The sequence below is a fragment of the Danaus plexippus genome, chromosome Z, assembly GCF_018135715.1.
Source record: "Danaus plexippus chromosome Z, MEX_DaPlex, whole genome shotgun sequence".
Lineage (NCBI taxonomy): Eukaryota > Metazoa > Arthropoda > Insecta > Lepidoptera > Nymphalidae > Danaus > Danaus plexippus.
Window position 1 is genome coordinate 9,712,153 of NC_083559.1, and position 27,429 is coordinate 9,739,581.

Here is a 27,429-nt window from a genome sequence, read left to right on the forward strand (position 1 = left end):
TTTAATTAATTTTATTGTCAATCCAGTTCCAGAGTGACACGACCCACCGTGGAATCCTTCTTTGGAGTGTATTGAAAATGATTAACAATCTGTGTATAAATTAACAACGTGTATTCTATGTCTAATCTTTTTAATAATTTGAAACTATTATTAGCGAAATACTTTAAAATATAAAATATAAATCAAACTATTATTTCAATTCAGTTGGGATAGATTATTAGAAAAATAATTTAATTGATTTATTTCAATTCAGATTATTCAGATTATTAGAAAAATACAAGAAACTTATACACAAATACAGGAACTTTCAAAATAATCTTATTTCAACGAACTTAAACTTGAAATACATCTGCACCACAGCGGGGGGCGGCATCCCGAATATCTAACAACATAAAACTGTAAAATATAATACTAAGCAATACGTTATCTGCATTAGATTATATATTGATTTAAATTAATAGAACCGACTTAATTTTTTTAATTCTAAAACTTTTCTAAGGAATTCATCTACGTCTTACCGTTAAACTTTCATTCTGTTTAAATAATTAAAATCAAAACTTAATAATTATGATTTCTGTTCCGAGATCATTTTAAATTTTGTTACCTTATCAATCCATAAGTTCCATTTTCGATAACAAGAAATATTTTTATTTTCAGTGACCTCGGTCATCTGTAAATAAGTTAAATTAAAAGAATCTTTCAATAATATTTAATATACTCCACTGAAAAGTATTGAAATGGAAGCACAAAATGATTTTCAATTTAGAGATACCTATCGCCTTTTTAGTCTTTGTATTTAATATTTTTAATGGATTCAATAAAATGATTTGAGACCAGAATATTTATAATTGATTTATTTCTATTCTGTAAAGATATATACAATATATGCATAAATAATATTTTATTATATTATTACAATAACCGAATACTTCTAAATATATAAGGATATTCATACGATATTTTATGCCAAATTTTTAATATTTTTTTGCTGCCTGTACATTTTATGTTTGTTAGTCTTTTTATACGTTACCGCTAATCTCTGTAATGGCTGGATGGATTTTGACGAAACTTTCACTAGAGATAGCTGAAGATAAGGATTTAATTTTACTACTTTATATTATTTAATATTAAAAGAATTACTATTCCGTACGAAGAATATGAAAGTTGGAGCTAAATAAGCGTAATATATAAACTCAAATAAATAAAATCATAATTCTTTTGATTATAATAATTGCGCACATGAAAAATTTAATGAAACTGATGATGTCATTAATTATAAAAGGTATTTTGTGTTGGTCCAGATTTGAGCGTAATGCTTTCAATTGATTTCACAACACACCCTTTCGTGTTCAATAATTAATTAATTAGTCGACATTTCATAAGCTACTTAAAAGCTTTACTGAAAACCGACGACGTTTCGTAAATCAATGAGCGTATAACCGTAGATATAGGTATTATTAATTACATAACAGCTTTTTGGTAGAACATTAAATTATTTCATTAATAAAACTTTATTTTTAAAATAAGAATTGTTTTATACATTTTGTACGACTTTCTATAAAAAAAAGGAATTCCATTTGAGGCCTTCAAAATTTGTAAATCCTTTCACATTGACTATAGAGATACAGAGATATGTGTTCATAACACACAGTGATAACTGAATGCAAAAATAATCCATTAATCAGTTTAATACATAAATTGTATTAAATATCCAAATAGACTGTTATTTTCCAAATTCTCAGACAATATTTAAATATACATGTTATATAATACTTATCTGTCATAATATATTTTAATTGCCTACCAAGAAATATAATTTGTTGTTTCTGAACGATGAGACAGTTGGCAGCTAGCACAGTGGCACTCACCTCTATGTATAGTTTTATAGGTAATCTCGTAAAAACTCTGACAATGATCCATCGCTGCCAAATCTAAATATTTGATTGCAATATCTCAAGTGTGAAGAATATTATATTACATTTTCGTCATACCAAAATACGTTTTCCGAAATCGGACTTATTAATGCTTTATAAAAAGTCATTCATGAATTATAATTTTTTAATAAACAGAATAGTAAAACATTTGCATTAAAAACTCATAATAATTTGATTATTCTTTAATTAAATTACATTTTTATACAAACTATTAATAAAATAAGTTAATTCAACCTCATTGGTAATGAAGATAAGCTTTCCCGGCTTATTGGCGTGGGTGAATACAGGTGTATACGAGGAACTGTTTTAGAAAATAAGATATGAAACCGAAGGAATTCCAGGGTTTCACCTCGTATCACGTTACATGCACAATTCAACTAACCAATTTAGACTGGCTGAATATATGTCTGAACTCACTTTTAGCTTTATTATTAAAACGAAACTAATCCTTTGATATTGCCGAAATATTTAAATGTGACCCCATTTCTGGACAATTTTTTTAAAATAACAAGCTGCTCTGAATACCAGATTTATTGCTTTTTTTTTATTTTTCAATATACTAGTAATAATTTCTATAGTGTTTTCAAAACTGCAAAACAAAGAATTCATTACGCTACGTCGCGTTTCCCTCATTGTGATTCAAAACAAACCTCTTGATTTCCGTCTGAAGGAGGCTTTAATTATTTTTCAATGGCATCCAGCTGCATTTCATAAATCTGAATAAAAAAAACCTATGTTCTTTCCCTTGACAACAAATATAATAGCATAAAAAAAGAAAAATGACACTTATGCTTCTGGAATATATTATGTTATGTCCTAAAAATATCAGGTGTATTGCTACTTATAAATAGCTCACCTGTATTACGCAAAGCATTACTCAGTCGAATACCAGCAACCAGATTCAGAGCTGAGTGGGCGGACGATGTTTTTCTGTTTTTCAGAAATATCGACCACCTACAATCTGGCAAGCTCTCCGTCACTATTCCAATGCATTTTATATCTCAGTTTTTGTAACATCCATTTATGCATATATGATTATATGCATAAAGTATACTCCGAGACTGAAAAGAAACAACTCCCTTCCATTCCAATATTTCCACGTGCGTCACATATGTGAAACGAATAAATTCTCGCTAAATACAGCTTTTGTAATTTAATATTTAAACCTTATTTTAAATCCGTAGTAATAATTCCGATTTGTTATCGTCGTCGAGACATTTGCCAAGTGACACCAATATATATTAATTATAAATCGTCTTGTTTTAATATTGTATTTATAATCCAGGATAATATTATAAAATATGGAAAAGTAATGTTGATATGAAGCCAAATTCCGTAAAATACACGTAAATTTAAATATTTGCTTAATATTTTTCAAAGTCAAACTGAATCATAACTTTCTTCAGAAAATATTTATATGAATTCCATATCTCCTACATTCGGGTTTTGGTACAAAATTACAATTCAGTTGTGAATTTTAAACATCGCAATCCCAACTTCGTTCTATCAAATTCGTTCTAACTAAACATTTTCTTGGATATATGAAGGAACATTCCTACAAATATCTTATGTGTAATTCTGAACAGTGAGTCGCAAAACGTCCGTACTACTCTAGAGTTTCCAGAATAAATGAACAAATACTGTTCAATTCTAAAATACTTTGTATAAATAGTATCATATTTCGTTGACAAAGTTCATATCAGCTGGTGTTAAAAATTTCGCAGTTAACAGTTCTGTAAGCAATACTTTATTAAAATAACATTAAATTCTGTAGGTGTAAAAGTGTTTTTGTTAAGTGACCCTCGCTTGTTTCATCAATATCCTTGTGATAGGGATGCAAATAGATAGAAGAAGTTTAAACGTTCAGTACTTACTGAAATTATATTTATATGCCGCTTTTATATAGAAAAGGCTGTTGAGTTATCGAGATATCGTAAATAAAATTTCTTATGTAGCCTGACTATTTTGTAACGATCTGTTAAAAAGCTGAATATTATATGTAATTAAAAAGGTTCCGAGTACAAGTATGACACAGCAAAGATTAATTAATTAATCAATGAAATAGCTGGCAATGTCTATTAATATCTGTGTTGGTTTATTCCCTCGCTTGTGTTTCAATAGGCACTAATTAAAAAAAATAAACATTTAAAATCGTAAAATTATCTTTAAAAAGGATAAACTAATAAATTTTGTACATTTATCACTACGTACACTATTTTTCCATTTTAATTTAGATTATCGTCAGCTAAAAAGTTTCATATTTATTTTAAGCCAAAAAACATACAGATATATAAAACAAAAACTGTCAACCGAAGTACCTATAGATTAATTTCGTTAAGATTTTTCTCGTTTTAAATCACATTAACAAGTCAAAGAATTAAAACATTACATTAATTTCACATCTTAAAAGGGAGGGAATAAAACATTCCTTGGTAACCGAAAATAAGTATGATCTTGTTAAAAGAAACAAGACGTCTTAATTGTTTAATGAACTCTGAATTCTTTGTATATTGGTGTTATGAATGTTTTAATAATCAGCAATAATCATTGTCTCACTCTTTGTATATTGTGTGTTCTTTGTTAATATGATAATGTCAGTTTTATCATATTTCTGTATGCCTTGCCTTACTTACTTATATTTGTCATTGCTATATGCTATATTTGTTAACTTATTGCGTCTGATGTAAAACTGATGTGTATGAATTAAATTTAAGTCATTCGAATAAATTTTTGTGTCTACATAGAATTTCAACAAAACTACAGAAATCACTTTATATATATATAGGTACATTATATTATTAGGTACACACGTGTGTTATATTTGAAATTTTTTAAATAACTACAAAAGATGTTACATCAAAATGGTAAAATCTAAACCGAAATGATCTTTCTAAAATACAGACCTATTATAAACAAGGTTAAATTTATCCACTAAAGAATTTTCTTGTTTTTAAAGCTGTACCAATATTCACAAAAAATTACATACAAATACAAAATTAAATTTATTATAAAAACGATATATTGACACACTGCTACTCCTAACCCTGTTCCTTATTATTAGATCTAAAGTTAGCTCTTCCTAACAAAACAATACGAGTCATTTCACCTTTAAAATCTAATAATAACGTCTTTTCAGTGCTGCAAGAAGTATTACATGAAGATGCATTCCCTGAATTAAATAGATTCTTCTATTCCCCGCTCCAACCGCTTACAAGTACCTAACCTTGACTATTACGCAAATATTACCTATTATTCTTCATTACAAGAAAATGTATTTGTTGGAAAAAGGAATATTATATAAGGTTTCGTTTGTTGTCTTTCATTATTTTACTAAAACATTACAATATAATAATATCGATGTATGATGCAAACATCAAAAACACTATAGATTACTTAATTGAGTAAATCTGATATTTTGATTGTAAGATGAGATTCAACACATACATCGATACATCTAGGCTAGTAATTGCTGCAAAAAACTCTACCATTCTTTAGAATTCCGTTTTGTAGTAAGAAGTAGTTGTAGTGGATATATAAGATGCATATATCTATGAGTAAAATTGTTATAAAATACCTTTACATAGCCATCTTATTTAGATATAAGAAAATATGGAGCAAATGTCATCTAGGAATATAAACCCTAATGTATTAAAGTAGCCAAATGCGTTTACCGATTACTCATTATTGTCGTTTATTAAGATGTCATAAAACAGAAGAATATAAATTCTTGGTTATTTCTGTGACTAATGTAACGCGCAATTGCTAGCATTACATGAGATTTTTCTGGAAATGTGGAAGGAAGAATAAAAGCAGAATGCATTAAATAAAATATTCTTTATAAAATACAACCTCAACTATTTATTTACTGAAATTATAAAGGTTTATCTATCAATCAAATTGATTAACAGCAACGAAACGAAACTCCTCCGAAGGTCACGGAAATTTATAAGAACTTACTACATATTTAAATATTTCTGTATATACTTGTAAATAGATTAATATTTACTTGGACCTCTTTTATTTCACTCTTTTATAAGAATAAATAGACCATGAATAGCTTTCATAGTCTATCACCGAAGTACGGTTGAACAACGCAAAACGACTTGATCTTTTGCCAACTGTAAGAACTTACACTGATAGCAGAAGATTAAATCTTAAAAAAAAAAACAATCTGGAGTTTTCCCTCTGTATATTTTCATTCCGACACATGTATTTAACTATATGTCAGTCCGTAGGCTGAGCGTTGAAAGTTTGTTTTACATCGGCTTCATTTGATTATAAATTACATTTTATAAATAATTTAATGTTAAACCGAAGCCTAATGACGTTTTTAATATGAGTGCATATATAAAATTTTCTCAGGAGTGTAAAGGAATAGCCAACAAGCGAATGTATTATATAATATGCATTTTCAAGGGTTTTTACTTACGAAAATATATTATTGAATAATTACATAAAAGCTCTCAAGGAATATATTAATCATTCTGTCTGTCTTGTACTTGCATTTAACAATTAAGACTTAACATAAATTATTGTTGTAGAATTCGGGATAGAAAATATAAGTATATGTAAAAACACTATCTTAATTTTTATTTTAAATAAATCCTTTCCGAAAAATTTAATTTACGATAAATTTAATGTAGTTTATTTAAAAGGCCAAACAAAAGTTAATTATTAAAAAAAATAGATCACTTTAATTGGGAAAAACAATTTTTTTAGTAAATTTTGAGTGAGATTTAAATCTGTATAAGAGTAAGAAAGACATAAACTTGAAAAAAAACTGTATTCCTTTCCATATCACACTACTACATATTGATTTAAAAACATTATTTTTTACCTTAGCTCATCAAAAACATTCTTTTTTTTATTTTCGTGGCTAGAAGGGATTTATTAGTAGCCCTTCCGTAGCCCCTCCGATACCCACTACACCCCAGTCTACACCATGTTCCTAGGTATCCCGGTGTACACCGTACTACAGTGTAAGCCTCATAATCTTAATAAATGGAGACAGCTTTTTGCATGTTATCATGATGCTTAAAAATATTTTTCAATACTCCTTCCTTTCGGAATGCCTCTGTGACCTGCTCCACGGTCTTCTTCGCGTTTTTAACTTTTCGCAAAAAGAGATAATTGGCTCTCAAATTTCTTTCCTGCCAAGCAAGGCATTTATTACGCTCGGCAGGCGAGAGATTCCTCTCTTCTTATTATCTTGTGCAGGTATTTGCCAAAACACTTGTAACCACAGAATATTTGCACCATCCGAATTGTTTCCCAATCGATAGTCCGGTGGCAAAGGAGCCTTGATCCTCCTTTCATCTCTACGTCAGGATTCCGAAGGTGAAATTCCTGATTCTACAACTCTCCACAGCTGCAGGATTTGCTTTTCGCGTATTTTTTTATTTCTATGCTCCTTATGCTCCTTAGCGAACTAGAGTACAGACGTCTTCAAGGATCACGGGACACGAAATGACGAAAACGTAGTAATTCGAAAAATATCAGTTTGATCTAAATGAATACTCGCGAAAGTCTTATATCTCATTAGATAAATCTTCTTCCTTAACACTTTTTGGACTATAAAAAAATGTTTCAGGGATATTCTTTATAAAACCTTACTCTATAGGAGGTGACTTACTGAAAAATAATTAATCATTCAAAATTAATATTAATCGTAAAATTTTTATTAAAACTAATTAAAGTTATGGGTTATCGTTCATATAAGAAGGGTGTAATGAATATTATTAAAAATAAAAATATGTTACGAAATAAACATCCAAAAATCCTAAAATAGTATAGCACTTATACATAATTAATACTTAACAACCAATTATTTATTTAGACTCAAGAGTTTACAATTGTTTGGGATTACTGGCGAGTCTGTCATGCCGTGACAAAGATATGTGCCAAGTCGTAGGTACCGTCTATAGAGTTTGGGAAAAGTTTATAAAAATATTACTTATAAATAATAAATACAATAAATTCATATAAAAAATACAATTAACTCGAAAAGAAATTATCAAAAATTTATAAATATTATTAATTATTTAAGTAATTTACAGATAAAAATATGATGAAATTGACTAAAAATCCTAAAATGTTATTCAAAACATGATTCACAAAACAATTAAAGAGGCGATATTACGAATTTCATATATTTTTGTTTAAGATGTAAGCGTTAGATGTGTAAGCGACCTATATACAGCTGGAGGAGTGCCAGGGACGCAAATACACCAAGGTGACATTGGATCCGCGAAGAGACGGGGTATCACGCATGTATATTATCAAAATAGTATTAAATTAATGTACGGATTACATTCAACAGAAATAATCAATAGGATATTGCAAACAGGTTCTCCAAAATTAATTAATATCAAATATTCCTGCGATAGGAATACATATTTGCGATGCATAAAGCTCTTGTTAAATTGATTTATAATACCTTAAAAACAAGGATGACGACACTCCTGTTTAAAATTAAATTTATTTCTTTTTCTTTAGAGGTGTTCCGTTTATGGTTATTGCACTTGTTAATGTATATTCTCAATTTATTATAAGATTAAACAAAGATTAGATATATTTCAGGATTCGTGTCAAATACACATTCTAACACGTCCTAACTCACACATAAAATTAGTAAGAAAAATAATAAAACATACATATATCAGAAGGTATTTAATTGATTGTTATTATATCTAAACCACCTGTATGAGGTATCCGGAAACTGTGAAAATAGTAAAACTGATTTTTTTATGAAGCTGAAAGCTGATAGAACATTTGCATAGCCCTGAATAATCGCATTGATGTTAATTAAACTGGAATTCCTAATAGTGAAAAGCACATATATTCGCTTTGAAATTTGAAATAGAAATATGTGTATATATATATAAATATATGAGATATAATTTTAATTATAATTATAACGCTTTTTTTCTTTGATAATATTATGGAAAAAAAAAACTTAAAAAAAATACGATGTATTTCACTTAAATAAGTCTTTTCGAATAACATACACAAGCTCACAATAATCATAGTGTTTTAAATGGAACTTAAATAAAAAAAAATATTTAAAAAAAAAATAATTAAAACAAAACACAATTAGACAATTAAATAACTTCTTAACACCTGCCAGTAGAGCATACGTTCATTTTAACATATTAATCAAAACTGCAAGCTTAGAACTTAACATAACTTGATATTATATTATTTAATAACATATTTTTGTGAGATAAATTTTATTGGTCTTATTAAAAAATTCCTTTGGCATCGAAATTTTATATCGAGTTATTTTAAGTAGTCTGTAAGTAGTTATTTTAAGAGTTCTTTTAATAAAAATAAGCAGTAATAACAGCTGCTTTTTCTATATTATTTTCAATCCTAAAATAAATAAAATTTTATCAATGTGTTCGAGAAAATATAATTAATAACTTAAAATGATATTGGTATTATTTTTCCTAGTGTCTTATTTCTTTTCAGGGTAAGAAAAGTGTATATAAAGATCAGACCATAAACAAAAGAGCTCAAATAAGAAATAAATAAACGTACATATAACAATCAACAAACAATACAAACAAATTGCAAGTAAAAACCACACTTGAACAATTTTGCATACACACAAGAAAATTACGGTGTTATGAAACAAACTGTAAACATAATTATTTATTTCTTATTGAAAAAGTTTATCGTAGATAAGGTCAATAATTTAATTTATAATTGTATTTTATTTCTTACAATATTTTGTACTACTTTATTAACAAATATATATACGAAAATAGAAAGCAAATTAAGTAACTTGAGATACACGTGAAAGTAAGAGAGATCATTATGGTAATGACAATACAAAGACGTATAGCATTATTTGCATAACATTTACATCGATCATACCTTTTTGTATATACATGTAGTATGAATTAACTTCTATTCAAATGGCGAAAAATATCCAAACGATTGATTTGTAAATTAATCTATTGAATTTACATATTCTTCACTTTTTTTTATTCAAGTTTAAAGACCATTTACTCTGGTTCTAGATTTGTGTTATGCCGAGTGGGTAATGTAAGTTCTATTTCTATCATCAGTTAATTTTGGATTTCATATTGAAATGGAACATATTAAAATTTTTCAGTAGTCCAATAATAGCTTGTAGCTGTAGTAATATTTATTAGTTTAAGTACAAGTATTTTGTTTATTGCTTAGCAACACTTTTGTAGTAGGTACCTAGGTAGGTAAGGTCGGTTTTTCATAAAACTTCGTCGGTAATATTGTCGACTAATAATGTTATACCACTTCGAATAATATGTATTGAAAGACTTTTTCTATCTTGGAAATATTATCTTATTTTACATTAACAATATTTTTATAAACAATAAACTAGAGATTTGACAATCTGAACAGATTTGATTATCCGAGCAGACATTTTAAAGTATAAAAGAATCAGATAGCAATTAAATGATTTGTTCTGAAAACCTAAACCTCATAGTCTCCAGTATATATATATATATATATATATATATATATATATATATTATGGAGTATTACTGCTAGCCCTGCGGCTTTTACAGCATCACCGGAGGAGTGGGCCAGTACTGAGACCGGCCCGTTACAAAAGGGCCTGAAGGGCTCCCAGGGTACGTACGTTCTAAGAGCGCCTGCTAAAAGTGAAGCTCGAACGTCTCCTTAATGCAATTTAAATTGAATTGTGCATTACACTGTGCCTATTTAACGTGGCACAATAAGTTAAATGGTATCTAAAAATAGTACCTAGGCTTGTATTACTATTATTTTGATTAACAAAACAATCATTCGCTTTGTGTAAAATATAAATTTACATCCTAAATGTGACCATTGTGTTCCATTTCGGAAACTTACAAAATTCCAGTCTGACTTAAGGTCAATTGTATAAAATTTTTATTATTTCTGCTATTTTAATCGATACATATGTATAATTATTTGAACAGTGTTCAAAAATTATAATCGCTAAGAATGAAACTTGGCACTGTTCCTCTATAATCAAAACAACCATAAAGGTATCAATAACACACAGCTGTTGCAATTGTTTAAATTTAACATTCCCGCATACATCATATTTATTATCGTAGACTACAGAAGTCGGATTTTGTACTTTTTTAGAAAATTCTATTATCCTTTTTCCAAACCCCCTCAAACTCTCAAGACTTTCGGGTATTTAGAGATTCAATAATATCATTTTTAAAATTTGCATTAACAAATGTTTTCAATATAATATGTACGTACATGACACATTCGAGTAAAAGGGAAACAAAGTGGCGTCATCTGTGTCTTACCTTAATATTTTTAATAGATAAGTTGGTTACATTACATTGAAAATGTGAATTCGAGTTTTGCATGTGACAAAGTAGTACCCTAACAATCCGTTAGATGTCACTATAAAAAATTAAAACTACACATTTTCATAGATCTTATTTTTAACGATTCGTCCTAATAATTAATTACTATTCGAATATTTGTCATTTAAGCATGTTAGATGCGGTAGAACATCAACAACAACATCAACACTTTTCTTAAAATGCTTTATAAGTCTATAAGTGATTGATCATTGATAAATATTTGAATCTGAAGCCCATCGGTATAATGGGACTGCGAGTTATTCCCGGCTCAAAGAGGGGAAGGTGGTGCAGGGAGGAGGGGGGCTAACGGAGTCAGCTCAGTGTTACGGCGCGCGCCGCCGCCGCCATGGGAAACCACTCATCCTCCCACGTCGCTCACAAGTCTAGGAAGAACGTTCACTGGAAGTCTGCAGGTGAATATCCCCTATTAGACATGCACACCTGCCATACAATACCATCCCGCCCCACTTTGCCAGTCGCTTTGGCCAAAGCCCCAGTTCACGCGGCTATTTTTAAAAGACCGCTCACAGCTATTTAGTAGCGTGGTTCACCAAAACAAATCGTAAGGCCTGGATCTGTATAACGAATTTATGCTTCTAATTATATTAACGTTACACGTATTGGCTCTTTTATTCTAAAATTACAAAAGTTCAATATTATATTATTACATAAGAACTACAAAACAATCTACATAGTCATAGTTAGAAATTTGCTTATAGGCACGGATTTTTATACTTCATAGCCATAGTAGTAATGTATTTATCTTAAAAACTTTCTGTTTGCAGGACGGCCAGGAGTGCCGGGGAAGCCAGAAATTATTCCATTTCTCTCCGATGAAGAACCCAACGCTATAACACTGAAATGGAACCCACCGAGCCACGACGGCGGGGCACCTCTACGAGGTTACCAGGTAGAATGTAACCGTTTAGGTTCACCGGACTGGGTGCGAACTGCTCCACCAGTGGTATGGCGACCGGAATTGCTCCTAAGCGGCCTCGAACCACCTCATCGTTACCAATTTCGTGTGACAGCAATCAATGCCGTAGGTCGCTCTGATTACAGCGAGTTATCTGATATCCTTACTGTCAATGCAAACCGCACATCACAAGAACCACCTTTATTCCTACAACATGTAGAAAATGTCACAGCTCTTGAAAATGACAAGACAGAATTTCGTGTTTCATTTACGGGTACTCCTGTACCAACAATAGCATGGTTTAAGGATGACTATGAAATATTCAGCAGTAGACGGACCGCAATATCAACCACAGATTCAACAAGTATCCTTATTTTTCATCAAACAATTGCTAGTGATGAGGGCGAAATCAAATGTACGGCAACTAACCGTGCCGGCCATGCTGTGAGTAAAGGAAGGTTATCATTAGAAGCCGCCCCTAAATTACGATATCCTCGACAGTACGAAGACGGACTGCTATACGAAATAAACGAAACAGTTTTCTTGAAAACGGCAATAGTAGGAAAACCAACTCCTGTTGTAGAGTGGCGACATGACGGGCAACCTATAAGCATAAATGAACGTATACAAATAACAACCACACCAAAGTTTTCTATGTTAAAAATATTATCAGCTAGACGAAGTGACCGTGGTGAGTACCAAGTTCATGCAAAGAATAATATAGGAGAAGATACAGCATCCTTCTTAGTGACGATAACCGCACCTCCTGATCCGCCCCGAAATGTATCGGTGGCCCGGCAGGTAGATAAGTCGGTAACTTTAAATTGGGAACCACCTGAAGATGATGGAGGTTGTCGTATCGGTAACTACGTAGTTGAGTATTATCGCAGCGGTTGGAATGTGTGGTTGAAGGCAGTTACCAGTCGTAAAACGAGCATCACGCTTTTCGATCTTATTGAAGGCAGCGAATATCGATTCCGTGTCAAAGCAGAAAGCCCATACGGAATGAGCGCTCCTAGTGTTGAATCTACGCCAGTTAAAATACCAGGGCGGGCTGTGGATATGGAATTTTTGGCGGTAGAGTCTAAAATAATAAACGAGGCGATGTTAAAAGAAGGAGGAGAAGCGATGCCAATCTCTCCAACTCCAAGACGGAAAAGATTGTCCGCGCCGGCTGATTCAACTCTTTTAGATGAACCCTCGCCCGTACCACTAAGAAAAAAACCTGCACCTTCCAAGTCCGAAGCTACAAGCAACGAGTTTATGTTAGTGCTTTACCCAGACGCTAAATCAGATGACAAAACTGGTAAGAAAATAAATAATAGATTTTATACATCTCTTTATCATTATAGAATAATGCCTTATTAAATTTAATATGGGTAAATATAGTAGATAAAATCTATATAAAATTTGTTGAAACATGTATATATCAATATCAAAATATAACTTATATAATAACCAAAAGAATAATATCAGCAAAAAAGCAAATACGTAGATACAAATTCATATTTACATAAATAAAATAGTATTATTTAATTGACAGAAAATAATAATAAGAAAAACTTGGCGCACATAAGGTTGTTTATTGTTCATGTTTGCAAAATTTTAGAAAAAATAGTGTACAAGAAGTACGGCCAGAAGTTCTTTGAGGGCCAAGTGTTTTACGTTGCTCGTTATTTCTATATTGCCCAATTATGCCACATTCCTTTCTTAATAATTTTAAGGCAATTGCAAATGTTTATATTTAGTCGCATTATAACACAATTTCACTTGCATATGTACCTGCTGTTGCATTTAGATTGGTATAAATATTTTTCATAATTTATTTAGGGATTTACTTTTCTAAAGTTTTCATGAAATTAATCTTCTATACCTTATAGAAAAACTCTAAATATCATTCGAAATACAAGAAAAATTCAACAAATTTTACTTAAACTTCAATACCAGCAAGCGCATAATAAACCTCCCCTAGGCAGCGTTAAGATTTTTTAGTTAATACAATATCTAACGACATGAACTTGGAAACTCTTGGGATTAAATAAAAAATAGGATAGTAAGTTAACAGTGCAAATAAATTCTTTATTTCACAAACGACAACTGTACTTTCAAATAAAATTATATATTTTTATAATATGAGATCTTATCTCATATTATTATGATTGATCAAAATATATATAGTTTAATATAATTTCAGAATACTCTACAGTTGTAAGTAAATATTATAATATATATTTAAAGAAATTTAGTACTTGCCATAGCAAGTACTAAATTTCTACGAATCTTTTAAATCCTTCGTTACCAAATTTTAAATCGTATTAAATTAGAATATTTTATTTTTTATATTTTCAAAGAATAATTAATGGAATAAATCTATTTTGATTGACTGTTCTAACAATCGTTATTTACTTTGATTCCTGTTGTAAACCTAATTGGCAACTGATGTTAGCGTAAGAAATACCATCAACCTATAAACGCCCCAAACAAACTTAACCTCCTTTGATTAACAGCGAAAGTTTCAATCAGTCAAATCCTAAGATTAACCCGCAAAATGTCTAATGAGCTATAAATATTCTTTAATTAAATGTAGGAAATTAAATTAATAATAAAATAATTAATTAATAAATTTCTATCGTCATTGCGTTTTATTGGAAATTGGCAAGCTAATCAAATTATTTTGCGATGTTCTTACATACTTAACATTTTATAGTACGAATAAAACATTGCAAATAGATATTTTAATAGCACTTTCAACTTACTTAGTTTTGTTGCGAAAGTAATGCATTTTATTTTAAAGGGAGCGATTTTATATTAACATTGCATTGCGACACTATATGTTTGTGTAAATATATTTTGTCATTCAAAAGTCTATTATTATTAATTTCGCAACCTGAATATCTTCTAATAATTATCCTGTACCTTTCAGAAAAACGGAAATCGTTTCAGCTGGATTTAGAAGACGCGTTATCGCCCCCACCTATTTCGTTATCAGCCCCTGAGTTAAGTTCTAGATCTACGTTGCCTTTCAAAACTCTACGAAATGCTGTCAGTTCCACGGAGCTTTTACACGAACGAGCAATGGCTCGCTTCTACAAAGCCGTTGCCATGAAAGAAGAACAAAGTAAACAAATGCAAAAAAACATTCCCAGTAATGCCTTTGAAAACAACAATGCAATCAACGGTCATACTTCAAAACTCAAACATGATATAGTTAAAAATGCACCCTCTCTGAATATGTCTATAAAGAGTGACAGTGTAGAAGAAAAAGAACTTGAAAATTCAAAGTTTCAAATCCGTCAAGATTCCATAAACTCTGAAAAATGGCAACAGATGTCCTTCGATGAAGACTACACGGCTAGTACAGTTTCCACCGATGGCGATTATTCAGAAGACGAAGACGTTAGCCTTACTGAAGAGATTCAGAGAGAAAAACAATTACTAGAAGAGGAAGCCACCTATAACCCTAGAAACAAAAACATTCACAACACATCTCAGTCAAAAATATCTTTAGAAGAAGAAGATCACAATGACGAGCTTATTCCACTTTCACCACTACCAGATCCCAATTTTGTACCAAAACCTATTTTAAAGAAACGGGAAAATACAGAACCAATCAATTTTACATCAATAGAAACAAAAAGTGATTTAAAAGAAAGTAATGAAATATTAACAAAAACTCAAAAGGAAAACAAGAGAACATTATTTCAGAAATTGACGAAGCAAAAACCATTTCATTTTCCGAAAATTCTTAACAAGAAAGACACAAATATATCAGAGGAAGCAATGCAGACGAACAAAGAAAAGCCTATTAATAAAGTAGAACCCATAGATGACAAATTAGGCGATGAAGGAAAAACTGTCATTGATTACTATGGCAATATTGTAAAAGAGTACGGAAGTGCTAAGAAGTCCAATACCCCTCTATACCTAAATACAGAAGATCTTAAATATGTTGCTGAACAGCAATACAAAAATGATCTCCAATCATCTAAAGTCTTAGATCACAAAGACACAGTTATTAAACCGGCTCAAGATAAAAAAGTTACAACAACAAAAACTAAAACAAAAATCAGGGCCAAACCATTAAACAAAAGTTCAAAAAAAGAAAATTTGGATAAACAAACGGAAATAACTGAAAACAAAGTACACCTGTCAAAAGCTCAAAATTGTAATCAAAAATCTGAAATCAAAAATGTTGTGCTTAAAACAACAGAAAGAGCTACAATCGTCATACCGATAGATTATAGAAAGCTAGAAGAGAGAGCTAAAATAACCGTTAGATCAGCAATCGACTACACAGTAGATGTGTGCCTGTTGTTGTTGGCTTTTTGGCTTTATATTTTTAAAGACGAAAGATTAGCTATACCAATTTTAATACTCATTATATATCGGCAATTACAAGAGACTATTTTTCGAAATATTCCAGAATGGATCAAACACTATACTCCTCAGTGGCTTAAAAAGAAAACTTCGTGACTATACCTGAAATACATGCGAATGTATGGTTTGTGAGCTGGATGTGATTGTCCATATTAATAATATCATAAAGTTTTTATATATGAAGAATTTATAATAAAAACATTAATTTATTTAACATCTAGAGGGCAACGGGCAAGTACTGAGTCATTTTAGTATCTAAGTACATTTCGAAAATTTGTTCTTGTTTTACAAAATTAATTGTGGCGCAATAAATTTAAAAAAATGTTTGATTACAGACATGGAAGTAGATGTATAAGATTTATTTCACAATTCAAAATTCCGAGATCCGACTGTGTACTTCCTAAAAACTGGCGTAAGGTTAACGATCCCAAACTTTGCGGCATTCGAGATAAGGGTTTAGTTCTTGGAGTGTATTATAATGAAAACGTAGTAGGAGAAGGTACTATACTAACGGCGAGTGCTCAAAAATTTGATAAAAAATGTAAAGGTAAGCTTTGGAATCAACTAAAACTTACACCGACACCCCGCCTCGGAGAATATAGAGTATTTTATGATTTAGACCCTATTTATGGATATGTAGCTGTAGCCGGATTAGGCTCTGAATGCTTAGCATTTAATGAAGTAGAACAGTTGCACGAAAGTAAAGAAGCTATAAGAATAGCCGCAGGCATTGGCACACAGGCCTTGTATAAATTTAAACCGTCTGCAATTCACGTTGAATCATTCGGAGACGCTGAAGCATCCGCAGAAGGAGCTTCTTTGGCAACTTGGAGGTTTCAAGAATATAGGAGTCCAAAAAGTGAGATGGTTATCCAAAAACCTAAGCTAGAACTTTTTGATGACTGTGACTTTGATGGTTGGAAAATAGGTGAACTTAAAGCCGAGTCTCAAAACTTAGCCCGCTTTCTGCAAGAAATGCCCCCAAATATTTTAAACCCAACAAAATTTGCAAAACTGGCAGTTGACTTGCTTTGTGAACTGGATATTAACGTTGAAATTAAGACTCAGGGTTGGGCAACCAGCCACGAAATGGGTGGATTCGTGGCCATCGGTAAATCGTCACTACAACCTCCACTTTATGTTGAAATAAGCTATTACGGAGCTAATGAACGTACAAGACCTATAGTTTTAATTGGGAAAGGAGTCACCTTTGACAGCGGTAGTGTGGACCTAAAATCATCAAATGCACTTCGTCATATGAGAGGCGATATGGCTGGAGCGGCTTGTGTACTCGCTATTACCCGAGCAGCAGCATTACTTAAATTACCTGTCAATATACGCGGTATTTTGCCGTTATGTGAATTAATGCCTAGTGGTAAAAGTCCTAAATTTGGAGATATCGTATCCAGCGCAAGTGGAAAATCAATACATATCAGACTTCCCTCTCGTGAAGGTCGCCTCTTGTTCGCAGATAGCTTAGTGTACGCTAGAAATTATTGGCCTAAAATGATTTTAGATATAGGTACAATGTCGAAGGAATTAATTTATACGCTTGGTGGAGCTGCTTGCGGCTGCTACACAAACTCTGAGGAATTATTTTGTTACGCAGAATCAGCCAGCAGTCAAACTGGTGATAGGATTTGGCGAATGCCATTATGGAAATTCTACGAAGAACGTTTAAAGGATTGTCACGTTGCCGATCTTGCTAACACAGCCACTAATGATTACGGAGACTCTCCTAATTGTGCAGCTTTTCTTAAACAATTTGTTTGTGATAGTCAATGGATGCACTTTGACACTTATAACGTTTCCTATACAGAAGGTCACGATTTTACTTATCTACAGAAAGGAATGACCGGCCGTCCCACAAGAACTATCATTGAACTGATGTATCAATTGCTAGGTGATGCTAAGTTGTGAAATTGTTCTTAAAAACATTAAAAATAAGTAACAAATTTTCGAAAATGTTATTATGTCAAATAAAATTTATAACTTACTTGCGTTTTATTGTTATACTGTATATTATATTTGAATAACACTAGTATATTCACGGGATAGCAATTTATTTATGTACCTACCAGTATTTAATGTAAAAGACTAACTTTTATATGATATGTTATAAACAATCAGTTTGGAAATTCTACTCATGATATCTTATATATAAATAAAAGAAAGTGGTTTAAAATAGTATTTTGTATGTTTTTAAAGTATTACATACACTAAAATTATAAGGATTATTTTCAGTTTTATCGTAATAAATATAAAATTAGAAAGTTAAAAGAAATCTTTTTTAAGTTTCATTTTATCTAACCTTAAGGTTATAATTTGAATTAAATAGAAAAATTCTGAAAGAATAATGTAACTGGTCTAGTGCTTTATTATACTTCAATTGTTTGGAGCTGGTAAATTTTTTATGATCAAAATTTAATTATTATTCACAAATTCAGCAATAGCCTCTTTGACGCATTTATTAAAACTTTTAACAGCATTTTCGCAATTTAATGATTCTCTTGGATTTTCCGAATAGCACTGATAAAGAACCGATCTTTCTTCATCACAAATATATTTATAAGGACACACACATTGTTCGACTTTAGCGATAGCCTCTTCGATTGATTTCACACATTCCTGTATTTCCTCAACCCCATGCTTTAAATCTATTTCAGTTTGTTCGAATTCATTTTTACATTTGTCGTTTTTATTATGACGAAAAAAATTTACTATCTCTGTTATGAACATCACTTGAAATTTTATTTGTCTACTGTCAATATATAATCGGTATGGTTACAACATGTATCTACCTAATGAAAATTAATAAAACAAATCAGACAAGTGCGAGCATTATGATTGATGTAATATGCACGGAATCGTAAATGTATTTTTTGCTAAACCATCACTTTTTATTATTTTATACCCATTGGATTCTTTACAAAGATTACGAAACCAGTGAAAGATACGTTAATAAAGGTACCTTCTTCACGACTCCGAAGTTGGACACAAATGAAAATCGTAGAAACTTAAAAAAATTATATTTCTTAATAGGTGAAAGTAACATTATAAAAATTAATAAACATATTTAGGGATACGAATTCTCGATAACTATAAAACATCAGACATCTTCAGCCGTTTGTGTAAATTCATTTCATACCTTGCATAACTTACTTAGGTACCTAATATACTTACTTACGTATGGCACACTTTGACTCGTCGGTACTTTGGCATAACATACATATTCTTATAATATGTAAGATATTATTTTTTAAAATACATTAAACCAATTTTATAGTTAAAAGTACGAAGTAGGTAGATATCTTAATGAAATTTAAAAAAAAATATATAAAAATATATTAAAGAGGATCGTTTACAAAATACATATTTTTTTTAATAATATGGCCCACAATCACGCTTTTGATATGACACAAAGTTAAATATAATCAGTCACTGAATTTTAAACACTAATTAAAGTACGTGGATATTATAATATATAAGTTATAAAAAGGTCCTGTTTTTTTATGGACATTATATGTATGGATAGCCTCAAGCCTTCTGTCACAACTCGAACAGTTCATGATTTTCTCCACTACCGACAACTTTACGTTACTTTTAAAAATCATCTCTTTAACCTTTGCGGTACCTCATTCGTATTCCTATATTTTATTTTCATTACAGCACCCATATTTATCTCTTAATTTTCCTAATTTCAAATATAGTTCGTAAGCACAACGTTTACGCCATAGCCCTTCAGGTTTCACCCATTCCTACAAAATTCGCGTGAGCTCAAACTAAACTTAAATAGCTAAAGTTACATAAAAACCATATATAAAAGCAGTTTTAAGTTAATGATATTGTCTCAATACGAGTCTAAATATATCAGCCTTACGAACTTTTGGGCTGAGATGAGATTCAATTTTGATTTTCATCATCAATATCTAGTAAAAGCTCCAAGAAATAAAAACAAATTAAGAGTTTAACTCCATAACATAAAATACGGGACATTTTATACATTTTTTTTTGTTTTTTTGTTTTTTGTTTTTTTTTTTTTAATTATATCTTGCTACCAGTCACAATACATTTAAAACCGCTTCAATATTAATATGCTGTATGCAACACCGAGATTGATTAAATAGTCAGCTGAATTTAGATATAAAGATAGACGTCGAATAACAAAAATTCCCGGGCAGCCCAAAATTAAAATCCCCCATCGATCGTATGTGTGCACCAAAAATTTTTCGCGGTCAAAGGTCAATATTTAAGGTTTTTTGTTTTTTTTTTTTACACAGTATATTTTATCAAAAAAACCTCAAACCACAATTGTTTAACAACTACAACTTTGGATTGATTTTTTTTCGTGATAAGACTCATTACTGTTCTTGAGAAAAATGCAAAAAAAAAACAAAATTTGACCTTTTGACCGCCTAAAACTTTTTTTGACACAAATAGGATCGATGGGGATGCTTAAAACTTTATAATAAACCCCAGCTCGCCACCGATATTTTGTTTTCCGGAAATTTTTATTATATACCTATATAGAACGAACTTAAATGGTACATCAAATATGTTAATTAACCCTACACGTATATAAACAGACAGTATTTGAAAGTTAACGACAAAGATTATAGCGACATTTTCAATATAGTTTTTAAATATGTTCCTAGTACGTCATTCGTTACATCATACTACTAATACCCTAACGGCTGATATATAACGTCATATAAAATTGACATACTAATATATGGAATTAATTAATATGATACTTGAAGTTAACATCAATAAACACTAAGCATATACTAAAGACACATAATATATGTCTGTATATTTAAAGTTCTGGATTATCAGTGCAGGGCTCAGTAGACAGAGGGATAGAATCTTCAGTGTCACTGATGTATCCCGGCATGCCCGTGTAGTGTGTCGGTGAAATGATAGATGGACTCGCAGCCAGCGCGTTCAGATTCCGATTGGGGAAGAATTCTTTATATTTTTTACTAAAACATACATAAATGTATTGATTTAAATATTATGATGTATTATTCGTCTATATTTATATATGTAATTAATTTATTGTGTATATTATAGATAAATATCAGTCTTGTTTCACTTGGTGGTAAGTATTTACTCACTCTGGATGTTGATCGAACATAATAGGTAGGAACTCATCGACTGGTAACAATTTGCTCAAAGGTTTAGCCTCGATCAGTTTCTCAGCACCCAATTTTGTTATAATGTAACCAATGGTCCAGTAAGAGTACAGCGGCTTAGTGAGATGCGTCGTCATTCTAATCTCAACCTTATCCATCATAATTTTGCGGCCGAGGTAGCTGAAGAGCAACAAAAAATTAACATATACCCAACCAAATGTGACAATATTTTCTATTAAAAGTTCTCTAAAAGAATTCCTCGCACACTAATTAAGCCAATGTTGCCAGAATAGATAGAAAGATGTGTCAAGACACTAAACTTCAGATGCTCACATAAAATCATGTTTCAGAACAGAAGACTCCCATATAATCGTATCATAGTTTTCCTTGAAATAAGGCAAGAAATTAACGTCGTCTTCCAAAATCAACACTCTGTTGTGGTTTCTCTCCGCAACCTGATGAAAGCATAAGGGTTATGTACTATCAACTATTCATAATATATAGTTGTACGTGTATTTTTTTAATCACCTCGACCCAAATCTTGTAATGGCTCAAGAAACATCCGATCTCGCCGTAGGTCATAGGGCTGGGAATATACAATATTTTTAATCATGCGACCATAAATAACATTGTTTTATTTAAAATACAATAATATCATTTTTTACTTTTTATCATTATGTACATATATACAAAAAAAAATCTTTTTCCCAACAAATTTTTCCAGTGTCATTTTAATAATTTTATTTAGCAATACATAGACAAATACATTACAATTAACGCGATAGAAGTGGAATATAGGTTTACCGTTTATAGTAGGCATCTTCATATCCAGGCATCAAGGTAACGTTCATATTTTGAAGTTTTTTCGGATCCAGGCTCCTACGAAAAATATTAAGACTGTATAAATTCCACCATAATATAACACACCATCAGTTAAATAAAGTTAGTTTGGGTTAAAAATAACTTATTAAAAAAATTATTACTTACTTACTTTCATGATAGGGTCATATAAAAATTACTCACTTGCCGTCGACAGCTTCAACACGTGTAACATTCATGCCCAATTCCTTGAAGCTCTGTTCCATCAGCTTCCTTTTATCGGGTCTTCGTTCGAGGTTGATCATATAAATCTTGTCGACTTGGTAATCCAGAGAAGGAGGGTAGTACACAAAACGCTGTAGCTTGTAGTGGTATTGAAGCGGCTTGCTGCGTGCAATCGCTGACAGCTTCAGGTTGGTGAGATGCAATACATCCCTTTCAAGTGGTTCGCCTTCTTTTATTGGCCGGGTGATGTAACCGAAGAAATCGTCGTTGCAAATGTGTAGCGATATATCTAATATAAAAAAAAAATGTCTTCAATTAACAGTGGATTTAGTTAATAATTTATTTTAACATCCGAAAAGATTCTTAAAGGAATTAGTTTTTTTTTATTATAATTTTAATTCATAGTAATAAAATTTATTAATTGTCTATGTGTTTTATACATTTTACATACAATAATATATAAATGGTGTCGTATTGTAACAAGGGTCACACGATAATGTTTATCAATTATCGGAACCGTGCCAAAGTTGAGTAATTTTTTTGTGGACGAATTGTTTCAATTATTATTTATAATTAACTTACTGTTCCTCATGGCGTTCACGGCAAATATAATGTGGTCCTGCAGCGGGCCCAAGTAATCGACTATTTTGTAGGGATCATAGGTTATATAGTCCGATTTCTTTGATCGAAGATCCATTAGTACCGCCCCGTATATCACTGGAACTATATGACATCCCATGTACAATTCGTTGTACTCATATAATGGATAGAATTCATCCTCGTGATTTAGACGATAGTTGAAGTCGTCGTCAACGGACAACCTAAAAACAAATGAGCGTCAAAACTCTGTACACAGCTTGTGATAAGAATCACTATACGCCAACATCAAAATGGATAAAAAACTAACATGACAGAGATATCTTGAAGTGGAAGCTGATGGTTCATAATTTATAAAATAAAGCAGCTAACAAATAAGTTTTCAGACAAGCAACTGTATAATTTTAATAGGTCTTATTGAAATAACCAAAATTATGGTCAAATTCCAAACATGCATATTACCTTATTGTGATGTAAAAAACTGTTAGAGGTATAAGGATCATGCACGTTTACCAAATCATGGCCATAGCTTGTAAAAAAACTGGTTGGCTAGCAGATCCGACAGCCCAGTCTTTACTAATCCAACTTGATTCTTTGTACAACACTACTACGAAGTAAAGCTTTAAAACTGCCCTAAAGCTGAATGAAATTACTAAGATTTTTCTGAATTGAGGTTTTAGTTAGTTAAGTTCTTATTATCATGACTTAGAAAACATCCCAAACTATGAATTAATCAACCATAATGGCTGGATTCAGGTGTCGTGAATCATCCTTAAGAAGCGAAAGCATTATTCGAGTTGGCCTAACATTAAGTCACATTCGTTACTATAAAGCATCAACATCTAAAACACTGAGACCGGCGGTTTTAGACAGAAGCACAAGCATTCACGCATTGATATGTCAGAAGTATGAGCATTCAAAACCAGAAGCGACGGAAGTCAAACCAGAAGTTGGAGTAATATCGATCTGAGACGAGCATTGGCGCCACCACACGGAGTTGTTTTTGGATGAGATGCCGTAGCGTCTGGGGGTTCGTGAGAAACACATCTGCGTCCAGCATCTGACACATTGGACATTCTTTGTCAAATCTACATTTCCTTTGGATATGACTTCGAAGTCGCTATTTTCAATGATGAACTACCGGATTCAATAATTTAGTTAAAGTCAACAAACATCGCTGGGATAACATTAAACTATATTTTATTAAGTTTATTTATATCCCATGCGTTATGAGCGGCATCCGGTAACACAATTACGACGTCAGTTTTGATTTACAGCTTACTGCAACGTCTGCGCTTGAGCATATTTGAAACTAGTTGCAGCCCTTAGCCTCACTTATATATGTTTGTCATATTTCCGTATATAACCACAACCATTATTTAGTATATGAAAGCACAAATATAAAATATTCATCCGAAATAATCACCTCCAAAAATATACTATATACAAACACACAGGTCTAAAATTTTACTGTACATATACACAAATAAACGTACATATAATACATATATATTCATATGTTATATATAACTATATATTCTGAATTACAAAATATAAACTTACAAATACATAATCGGCCCATTGTCGCTTCGCAAATTTAATTCCCATTTCCCTCCACTTAATCAAATGCATAAATCGACTATGGCTCCAATGGGTCGGTGACAATTCATCGTCGAACTTTTGTTTAGACGTGTTATATGAAAGATGTACTCTGTTGTATAAGGTTCCGAATTTATTTACAAAATCACGCAAAACATCAACTGAATGATCGCTGTTGTAGTCACTGCGGAACCTAAAAAAAAAATTTCGTTATCCTCATAGTGTTCTAGAAATAGGTCATATATCGGGCGCGTCAGCGAGGCTGCATCAAGGGGTAGAGGCTGCATCAAGACATGAGGGAGGAAACAGGTTTGGCGTCTGCGCGTCATAAAGTGACGCCACCGCCCATCCCTCTCAATAAAATATTACATCCAGATATAGGCATAACAAATGAAAAGTAAAGAAATTGCATAGAGTAACATTACTAACAGATTTCAATTGCATGGCAACAACATATGTAACATCAGTAGACACTATCCAAGACATTTGCATATAAACTTTGTTAAAAAAATTATCTTGCTTGTTTTGAAATTAATGAATGAATAAAAGGATTATTCATCTTTCACAATCCAATTTAAAATTATAAAAAGGTAACCAGAAAATATTAACAGATGTGATTTTTTAACTTTATTAGCATATTTATCTTGGTTAATGTACCAAACAAATTAATGTATCTAAATTTAAAACATTGAATATGCTATATGGTAAAAAATGGTATATGTTTAGAAGTTTAGAATTTTTTGTAAATAGACACTTAATATTATTAAATATTGAACATTATGACTAAACTATTCCCATATGAATATTGTATTATCTAAATTTTAAAAACCATGTAGCAGGCATTCGCAAAAGCCTAAATATTTTTTTTTATAAATCATTGACTGTGTTATAAGTGTGCATTGCTTGCTGCATTTTGCGCAGCTCCCTTTATATGTATTGATACAATAAGGGACATACATGACCTGAAGGGGACTAATATTGATCATTGTGAAAGTTTGTCATCCAGGACCCACCCTAATATAATACATAATAATAAACACAGAATGATTTCTGTATAATTTAAATAAATAAGAATAAAGTTATTAGATTATTATAAAGAAATATTTTTTTAATAAACATTTTAAAGTACTTTCTATTTATAGTTTTGGACGATTTATATATTAATACTCATAATACTGGTATAAAAATAACAATTTATAAAAGGATATAAACAATTCGCAACGATAGATGAGGCTTATGATTTTTACTAGTTATTAAATTTATATTTCAGTGACATGAACTGTGAATTTACTCACCATAAGAATATCCTATCTTTCGGATAGTCCAAATTCATGAGTGAAGTAAGAAATTGGGGCAATGTATGAGCTTGGTTACGAACCAGAGACGTTATGCCCACAGTCGGAAGTTTCTTTTCATCGTTATCATCGTTACATGAACACAGGAGAAAAGAATTCAAGAACAATAGCAACGACAACACTGGCAATGTATAATTCATTTTTATTATTTGAATTAATATTGTGTATGACAATGACCGAACATAACTTCACGGGTGTCGAAACGCGAGTAAAGCGTACTTGAGCTCAAATCTAGACCGGGTTTTATGACCTAGGAAATACACTAAAATCAATACAGCTATCAAAGCGCGCGCCGGTAAATCAGAAACACATTATTTTCTAGCTCTGTTCATCTCATGTTAACTATAAAGCGACAGAAGATAGGGGGCACCTGTTTCCATAGAAATAATTCTATCAGGACCAAGTAGAACACTGTCAAATGTCACCGCTCTGAACCGTTTGTACGTTTCGATAAAGTTCATTCACCTCAGGAACGAGAAGTATTGTCAATTTATCACAATATGTTGCCATAATAAAAATATATGGACCATAAATATTTTATATACATATTTTTTTGAAATCTTAACTCTATAGAAGACTTTTAAAAAGTTTTGAGATGAATTCATAATTTCAATGGATTAATTTGTTATGAAGAAAATATTCCAAAGCCGTTAAACAAATAATTTAAGGATATGTTCTCAAATTTACCAGCATAATATACCAAATGCAATTTATTCCAAATATCGCAGTTACCATTTCGGCTGTATAGCTGTCTAAATGAAACAGAGATGTTTTACGTCTCCTGAAATCTTCTTATCAGTCGTTGAAATTAAAAGCTGTAATAGTTAATCTCTCTTATAAATATCTATATTCTTCAATGACAATGAAAAAGTTTTCTGAGTTTATACTTTATAGTAGTTCATAGGTCTCTGGTTATAAAATGTTTAAATAAATACTTGAAACTTTTCAAGAAATGAATGAATGTTGCACAGTCTTGTGCAATTCAGTTACCATATGAGATGCCTGTTACTCAACTAAGAATAGATGTATGCCATTTTAACATTAGTGAAGCATGTATTTTAATGATTAAGCATGTTTTAATACCGACATTTCCAGTATAGTATTTAATATACA

General features: G+C 31.1%; 3 protein-coding genes across 3 annotated transcripts; 2 read left to right on the plus strand and 1 right to left on the minus strand.

Moving 5' to 3' along the window:
- Window positions 1–11,573: 11,573 nt before the first annotated feature.
- On the plus strand, window positions 11,574–16,934 carry LOC116777273 (titin). The gene is made up of 3 exons (XM_032670726.2): window positions 11,574–11,706; window positions 12,079–13,515; window positions 15,133–16,934. The coding sequence occupies exons 1-3, from the start codon at window positions 11,640–11,642 to the stop codon at window positions 16,680–16,682; spliced, it is 3,054 nt and encodes a 1,017-aa protein (XP_032526617.2). The 5' UTR covers window positions 11,574–11,639; the 3' UTR covers window positions 16,683–16,934.
- Window positions 16,906–18,582, plus strand: LOC116777274 (cytosol aminopeptidase-like). The gene has a single exon (XM_032670727.2). The coding sequence runs from the start codon at window positions 16,908–16,910 to the stop codon at window positions 18,504–18,506; it is 1,599 nt and encodes a 532-aa protein (XP_032526618.1). The 5' UTR covers window positions 16,906–16,907; the 3' UTR covers window positions 18,507–18,582.
- Window positions 18,583–19,600: 1,018 nt separating this feature from the next.
- LOC116777312 (glycosyltransferase 25 family member) lies at window positions 19,601–26,757 on the minus strand. Its single transcript, XM_032670788.2, has 10 exons — window positions 26,257–26,757; window positions 24,926–25,154; window positions 24,307–24,422; window positions 23,348–23,586; window positions 22,745–23,054; window positions 22,526–22,600; window positions 22,250–22,307; window positions 22,055–22,176; window positions 21,704–21,901; window positions 19,601–21,568 (listed from the first exon to the last, which is right to left on the minus strand). Exons 1-10 carry the CDS (start codon window positions 26,454–26,456, stop codon window positions 21,403–21,405), a joined length of 1,713 nt encoding a protein of 570 aa, XP_032526679.2. The 5' UTR covers window positions 26,457–26,757; the 3' UTR covers window positions 19,601–21,402.
- Between the last annotated feature and the right edge of the window lie 672 nt (window positions 26,758–27,429).

Excerpts from the sequence above, each read along its gene's own strand:
- LOC116777312 (XM_032670788.2), bottom strand. The coding sequence starts at position 26,456 with ATGAATTATACATTGCCAGTGTTGTCGTTGCTATTGTTCTTGAATTCT. Across the intron at positions 24,423-24,925 it reads AATGGGCCGATTATGTATTT|ATGCTGGACGCAGATGTGTT; the intron begins GTAAGTTTATAT and ends CCAATGTGTCAG. Across the intron at positions 21,569-21,703 it reads ATGTTCGATCAACATCCAGA|TAAAAAATATAAAGAATTCT; the intron begins GTGAGTAAATAC and ends TGTATGTTTTAG.
- LOC116777273 (XM_032670726.2), top strand. The coding sequence starts at position 11,640 with ATGGGAAACCACTCATCCTCCCACGTCGCTCACAAGTCTAGGAAGAAC. Across the intron at positions 11,707-12,078 it reads CGTTCACTGGAAGTCTGCAG|GACGGCCAGGAGTGCCGGGG; the intron begins GTGAATATCCCC and ends TTCTGTTTGCAG. Across the intron at positions 13,516-15,132 it reads TAAATCAGATGACAAAACTG|AAAAACGGAAATCGTTTCAG; the intron begins GTAAGAAAATAA and ends TGTACCTTTCAG.
- LOC116777274 (XM_032670727.2), top strand. The coding sequence starts at position 16,908 with ATGTTTGATTACAGACATGGAAGTAGATGTATAAGATTTATTTCACAA.